The 7,707-nt window shown below is 39.9% G+C and overlaps 1 protein-coding gene across 1 annotated transcript; it reads right to left on the bottom strand.

Annotated features, from left to right (window-relative positions):
- Nucleotides 1-1,917: 1,917 nt before the first annotated feature.
- Nucleotides 1,918-6,709, bottom strand: nr4a2a (nuclear receptor subfamily 4, group A, member 2a). Its single transcript, XM_028021966.1, has 8 exons — nucleotides 6,544-6,709; nucleotides 6,065-6,165; nucleotides 5,035-5,909; nucleotides 4,585-4,714; nucleotides 4,216-4,379; nucleotides 3,702-3,904; nucleotides 3,362-3,540; nucleotides 1,918-3,233 (listed from the first exon to the last, which is right to left on the bottom strand). The coding sequence occupies exons 3-8, from the start codon at nucleotides 5,905-5,907 to the stop codon at nucleotides 2,977-2,979; spliced, it is 1,806 nt and encodes a 601-aa protein (XP_027877767.1). The 5' UTR covers nucleotides 5,908-5,909; nucleotides 6,065-6,165; nucleotides 6,544-6,709; the 3' UTR covers nucleotides 1,918-2,976.
- Nucleotides 6,710-7,707: the final 998 nt, after the last annotated feature.

Raw genomic sequence — 7,707 nt, 5'->3', positions numbered from 1 at the left:
TCTCTCTTTGCGTTTTTAAGACAAATTGCTTATTATTCGCTCGTTTATTTTGGAAGATGAATTAAAGGAAGACTACAATAAGACGTGCAGGACCGATATGTTCTGTGACGTGATTAATAAACGCAGGTTACCTTTTATAAGTTAAAGTTTGATTAAGGTATAGATTTGCAAGAAGTCTTTTTTTTTAATTCAACAGATTATTGAAGTGCTTCAATACTACGAGCAATGTCGTTTCACTTTTGCGCAATAAGTAAATTAATTTCAGCTATGATTCTTATTTTCCGCTGAAAGTCCCACTTCTTATTGACTTTGTTAAAGCTCAGTCCTTTTTTTTTTTTTAGTAAATCTTATAAGTGTCCACAGTTAAAACGGCGAAACGTCATTTTAGTATTTGTTCCCCATCCAAACTTTCATGCATGTTCCCATCAACTATAGCAATGCTTTCCATGGAAACCGTTAATCCACAGCATGGTGCTGCCACCACCATACCGTTTCAGTCGTAGGTCAAAGAAGTTCAATGTCCGTCTGAAAAATTTCTTCTTTTACATGATTATAGCACAGTCGCATTCTTCACTCTTCCATAAGGAGCTTTACCTAATGTCGGTCACCATTTCGCAATCAGCTGTTACGTTTTGCTAAGTACTAAATAATTGAAGCTATTATTATTATTATTATTATTATTATTATTATTATTATTATTATTGATTACACAAGGATGTATAATTATGTTTTTTACTAACTTTCTCTCAGCAGCCCTAAAACATCTAATAAGTATCTTTCACGTAGCTCCGTCCATCTTCCCATCACCTCTGATCAGCTTTGCTGTCAAGCACACATCACAGCATGATACTGCCACCACCGCAGCAATTAGGCAGAATAACTTCAGTTATGGAGTTCTTTCTTCCATAAGTTTGCTCTTTTCCCTACAAGGCTTGTGGCAAACTTCAACCAAGACTTCCGTTTTATGTATTTATTTATTTATTTGATCTTGCAGCTTCTTTGCAAAGCTTGGATATTTGGTGGAAATTCTTTTTTTTTTCGTTTATTGAAATTGTAAATTTCACAACAGGTCGGAGCGCTTTGATACAAGAGTCTTCACAAAGCATCAAGGTATTTTAGCAGGGATAAATAAATAAATAAATATATATATATATATATATATATATAATTTTTTTCTTGTTTTGTCCGTATTTGCTCTGGCAATTTATTCGTAAAGTCGCGCATTTAATTTACTTCGAGAATCAGATTCCTGCACTAAAACGGCGAATAGTTGTTATTTTAGAAAATAGGACTAAAGGAAAAAGAATAACGGGGAAGCAAAAAATATTTTTCATGAAAATAAATGAAAACCGCAACGTTTAACAACTTTAATGCTAACTCCATAAAACTTATGAAACGGATATTTTTTGATATTATATTTAAAATTAAACAACATATTTTTGCAATCTAAAATATTAGACATATTTGCAGCATGGCAGAAAACCGATTGAAACTGATTCCTAAATATATTCGTAATAAACTGTAATAATGGGGAGTCGCTCCGCGTAGGCGTAAATTAAACTAAGGAGCGCGATGAGAAATAATGGAAAATCAAACAATACTAAAATTAAAATACATAACAAATGGATTTACCAGCCTAATATCTGGAAAATGTCCATAGTCTTAAGAGTAATGTCTTGGTTTATTTTAAAATACATCAATAAAAAAGTATTAAAATAAAATCAAATAAAAATACAAAAAGATATTATTATCATATTTAAACTCTGGCTTTAATTAAAAACTGTTAGCGCAATTGATAACTCGTGACCAAACAATAATAAGAACTGAGTCCGTTTAACATCAAAAAAACTATACCAAAGTTTGTCATGCCTGATAGGAAGATTTATATTAATTTCAGATGAAATGTTTAGCAAAGAATTGTTTTCAACGTTTTATTTGTAAACATTAAATATTTCTTTCTCTCTAAAGTTTTTGAAGTCGGCACCAAAAGCGTTTACAGAAGTTGTAATTATTACATCATGATGCCAAAAAGATGGAGGCCTACATCACTTCCTCCCTTTCCGCTCCAAACGAATTAAATCATAGATACCTAAAGGTTCAGAAAGACATAAAAACATAGACAACGTGCTCAGCATGAACTTGGATGAAGGGATTTTTTAAAATCGTTTAAATTGCACCATGCTTTAGTGTAGCTCCTGGCAATAGAAATAATAAATATATAGAAACGTTTATATTCAACAGCAACAATACTTACAGCACATACAAACAAGGAATGTCTGACAGTTTTTTTTTTTTTTGTTTGTTTTTCTTTTTTACAAACACCATGGGGTTCCCCTCAGGTTTATCTATACAGATGATGAGATATTTGTGTCCATTTAAGGAGTGCCATAACTACGAATCTGTATCAAATCTAGCAGACTACATAGTGTCCGGTATATTTTCTATATATAGACATCACCTCAGCATGTGCCTATAAAAGAACAAGGAAATGAAAAAAGCAGAAAGTTGGAACATGCGTTATCTTATCTGGATACTTTTTGGGAATCCGGTCAGAAACACATATATAGGCACGAGTCCAAAACAAAAGGGAAAAAAGGAGAGAAAAGTCTGTTTTTCATTATAACAAACTCTGTACACGTTATAAACTGATGCGTTTTGAGGCATCGTGTATTCTATCATAATATACAGTGTTATGCGTGTGAATGTGTAGATTCATATATGCTGTATATAGAATTGGGATATATTACATTGTCTTGTGAGAGAAAGAAAGAACGAGAGAAAGAAAGAAAGAAAGAAAGAAAGAGGAATAGCTATTAAAGCGATTAAAATCTCAGCTTATTCTTTCTATTTATCGTGAAGTCCCATTAACTGTTGTTCAATTAGCTTATGAATTTTACAAAAGCAAATTAGGAAAAACATCATCTGTTAAGTTCGTCTCGGACAGTCTTTTTGTGGAAGTTCTTTGAGGGTTTTGCCTCAGAAAGGTAGGGTGTCGAGGAAAAGTTTGTCAATTATTGCTGGCGGGGGGACTAGGTCCTCTAGCTTTAGGTAAAAGATACGCTGCAGACCTTGGGTGCACAGTGTGCGCAGTTCGGGGAGCTTCCCCAAGAGTTTTGACAGGTAGTTGGGCCGATTCAAACCGCCGCCATTGAATGTCACTTGATCCTTCAGGCAGTTGACGATCTTATTTTGGAGATCCTCGACTCTTTTGGGTTCCTTGAGACCGTGCCGTTCTACAAACAGATAACAAAAAAAAAAAAAAAAAAAAAAGATAATTAAAACTACTAATTATCAGTGCATTTCTGATTAAACGTTTTTTTTTTTTGTTTTTTTTCTCGAACATGTATATACGCTTACACACCTGTCACCATGGCCAAAGCTGCGATGCAGGAGAAAGCTGAAATGTCTATGTTCATGCTCTGCAAGTTGGAAGAAAACTCCACGATGGCGTCCACCCACTCTCCAAACCCACGGACGCACTGCAGTCTGTGCAACACCACGCCATTACAAAATATAAGTTTCCCTTCCACCGGATTGGACCTGCAATTAAAAACAAAAACGCCATTAATTACGCAGGGCAATAAATGAGAAGGATTTAAGAGCCTTTCTAATTATTGGCCAGCTAATAAAGCCAAGAGCAATGAAGCCTGGAGAATTATTATCTAAAAAGCCCTGCTTTGTTTTATTTTGCAATTACTCACCTGTACGCCAGCCGCAGGACGAAGAGTTCCAGGAAGGCGGATTCAAAGAGAAGATCCTGATCCTGCTTCGGGAGATCGGAGAAGCCCGGGATCTTTTCCGCCCAGCCTCGAATGATCTCCATGGAGCCCGTTAGGAGATCATAGAACTGCTGGATGTGCTGAGTGTTGTCGCCGGTCATCTGGTAGTCAGGGTTCGCTTGGAACTGGAATTTAATTTAAACAGCGCCTTAATGAGGTCCCTTTAAAATATATAATCCGTGAAATTGCAAATGCCCATTTCCAAGTGGAGAGAAAGAGAGAGAGGGGCTGCTCACTATTAAATTCATGTCTTTCTATTAAGTTCTGCATTCCGATGTGATGTACTTTAAATAAAAGTCTGACAAAGTTTGGAGTACAAGCAATGGATTACGGAAAACTTTAAGGGTGATAAACTCAGCAGGGATAAATTAAGAAAAAGCAACGTCAGTCTTTGTGAATTTATGTTTTAACTCTGGTTAGAGTGTATTTTACTCACTCTCGAGTAATCCAGAGCAGACATGGAGGGATTGGAGTCCACATGGGCCCGAACCAGCGCGCTTATGAGGCTCACCGGTGGCGAAGGCGGGGAGGGCTCCTGGGGGCTTTTGGGTTTGGATGGTAGGCGTCCTCTCCTTCCTTTCAGGTTATCCGTTCGGACAACTGCGTCCAGAGAAATTTCACATATGCATTACAAATTATACTCCTGTCGCTGCGCGTAAACCATAAATCTGAACAGAATAAAACACAAACGTGCTTTACGCACATCTTCTAAAATATACAAATGAGACAGACATAAATAAGCTCAGATGGGTTTTTTTTTTGTTGTTGTTGTTTTTTGTTTTCAAGTTTCAAACGTAAAACATACCTTCTCTCACCATTCCGACGACAAGGCACTTCTGGAAGCGGCAGAACTGGCAGCGGTTTCTTCGGCGTTTGTCAACAGGACAGTTTTTATTCGCTAAACACACATATTTTGCATTCTTCTGAACGGTGCGCTGCAACGAAACCAGATGCACACATACTGTCACCTCGCAGGCCTTTATAAACGACATATATTAAGTGCACAAAAAGCACCGCTGCTGCACAACATAAAAAAAATAAATAAAGATGAAAACGATATAATATCAGCTCTATCTGTGTGTCCTGTTTGAACTAACAAGGGGGAATAAAGCAGTAAACACACACGCGTGATTCCTCATATTTCACAAGTTCCTTTGAGGTTTGGCTGTGTGTTTATAATCTGATCTTAAATAGTGAAATCTGACTCGATTAAAGAGTTTTTGCGCATTTTAAAGACATAATTCATCCAACTTACTTTAAAGAATCCCTTGCACCCCTCGCATGTCCTCACTCCATAGTGCTGACAGGCTGCGTTGTCCCCGCACACCGCGCATAGACCCTCGTTTGACGGCGATCCCCGGGAAGGGGGAGACGGCACCTGGCTGTCCACCAGCTGGTGCCCGTGTCCGAGCTGCAGGGAGTGAGGGAAGGCCAGACCGGCCTGCTTCCTGATGGCACTGGGCACCGCGAAGCTCTGTGCGTCCAGGCCGCGGTGCGCTACACCCGGGCCGTCGTGGTTCATGGAGACGTGCAACGGCCCGTCGAACCTCATCTGGCAACTTGACACGGGGGTACCGGGCGGGGACTGCTTAAACGAAAAGAGCGAGAGCCTCGACATGGGGTTCTTGCGCTGGTCTATCATGTGAGACGTGGCGGCAACGTAGTTCTGGTGGAAACTGTGCAGAGAGCCCGGGTCCTCCCACATGTGGTTGGACTGGATCTGGAAGTTCGGCGTGCTTGGAGAGTGAGGTGAGGACGGCTTGAAGTACATAGGCCCAGAGTGAGCGATCATCTCCTCCGACTGGGGAGGCAGATGGCTCTGCTGGTGGTAGCTGTGCATCTGGACGTCCTCCACCTTGATGGAGGACTGCTCTCCAGAGTGCGGCATCTGATATAGACAAGGCGGCTTGACGTCGTAGCTGGTGTTATAGTTGTCCATGAAGGTACTGAAGCTCGGCAAAGAAGTGGTGGCTGTGATCTCAGTGTTGGTCAAGTCCATGCTAAACTTAACAAACTCGGGCGTTAGGAAGTCGCAGCTGTACTCTCCTGCGGTGTGGTAGCTGTAGCTCTGGGAAGCGGGGCTGGCTCCTTGAGGTGATGATCCATACTGAGCCTGGACGCAGGGCATGGCTGCAAACCAGGAATCAGAAACACCAATATTAGAAGGAATCTGTGTAAATAATAGCGACTAATTCTCATGAAGCCCCGTTAAAAGTGCAAGAATAAACATGACCTGATACGTGTTAATACGTTCTACAGAAAGAGAGCATTTGTTTTTCTCCTACCTCAAGCTTTTGACAGGTTTCCGGTGACACTTGAAACAGGCAATGTTAGAAGTTGGGTGGATGTCAGGGTTGAAGAGAGAGCCTCTTTTCTGGACCTTCCGCTAAAGAAGCAAATACGTCTTGGATTTAATATGTAATTAAATTAAATAATTTCCAGAAACAAATAGGATATTGCAAACTTACACGTAAAAGTTGCAGTTCTTTTTCATCTTACACCAGTTTAAATAATTGTTTTAGTTGTGATGCTTTAGAGTGTCTGGATTTAACTTTACGCACGGGTACAACTTGTTTGCAAAGCCAAAATCAGCATGTTCATATAGCACCAAAGCAGCGCTGATTTATGTAATGAATTAGATTCAGATGTTGTTTAGTTTCAGATAAAAGTAAGAAGAAGAAAAAACATCTAAACTTAAACATTCAAGACATGACCCAGCGCGATGATTTTCTGTTTCGGAGAAAAGAGAAGATGCAGATCTTACCTCTTTCAAATCCGCATCGTCGCTCTCAGTCCATGCGATAAGCATATAGTAGGTAACCATCAATTTAGTTTAAAACCTCCAGATCATGAGCGTTCTTTGACAACAACGCCAAGCGGGCAAACTGTGTGTGACTCCGCGCACTGACAGCGACACCAGCTCCAACTATCCAGTCTGCCTCAATGTGGCTTTGTTTATGTGAGAGCTGGATGCCGTGGCCCACGTGTTTCGAAGCGCGACGTCATCGGCGTCGACAGCGACGCCCACCAATCCGCTTGGGAACTTTCCCAACTCCTAATTTTCCCCATGAGTGTGTTTGTCTTGTGGTGTGCGCGTCCTGTGCGCTTCTTCCCACATGGACCTAAGCAGAGGCTGTTGTGGAGGATAAACCCAGCCAATGTCAGCACAGTGTTTGTTCTGGACACAGCGTCATGCCTGTTACAGATGACATCTCTAAGCTCTGGGATGTGGATTTAATGTCTGTCCTTACGTGTACGGTTGGATAACTGATGAGGTCAAGTTTTATTGTTTGGTGGTTGATCACTATAGAGTTCCTGCATAAACTAGAAAAGACGTGGAAATTTGGAAACTTGATTTAAGTTTTTTCCAAGTCTGGATGAGTATGGGAAAAGTTTTTATTCCCGGACTTTTTATTCTCTTTCTTACTGTTTGAAAGTCCATCCATCCATCCATCCATCCATCCATCCATCCATCCATCCATCCATCCATCCATCCATCCATCCAGTCAGTTCTGGAACTGTGAGGTTGGGAGTATGGGAATAGTATGGGATTAAATGTGTATGAGCTCTGGATCACTTTTGTTCTTTCTCAGCTGAATTAAATTTGATTTAGAAAGACAAAATTCATAGTTATTTTGTTATGTGACCCCCAGGGTTGCGGCTTGTCTTTTCCAATAACATTTTTTCTTTTAAACAGTCGTTAATGATTGGGTAATAAATCACACATCCAGGGGTAACATGCTATCTTTCCTTAATGTTCTTATCATAATCTCAGAGTGGTATAAGGATTAGTGTACACTTGTATATCAGAACTATTCTATGTCACAATGAGGGTAATACGTCACTCTCACTACTGTAATAAACAGGTCTAATGAAGGAAGGGTCAATATTATTCTTTGTTATCTTCTGAGGATTTTTCTCTGTTTCA

The sequence above is a fragment of the Xiphophorus couchianus genome, chromosome 7 (assembly GCF_001444195.1).
Source record: "Xiphophorus couchianus chromosome 7, X_couchianus-1.0, whole genome shotgun sequence".
NCBI classification, from domain to species: domain Eukaryota; kingdom Metazoa; phylum Chordata; class Actinopteri; order Cyprinodontiformes; family Poeciliidae; genus Xiphophorus; species Xiphophorus couchianus.
Note: the sequence above shows the minus strand (reverse complement) of the source record. Positions and strands in the feature narration are given on the sequence as shown.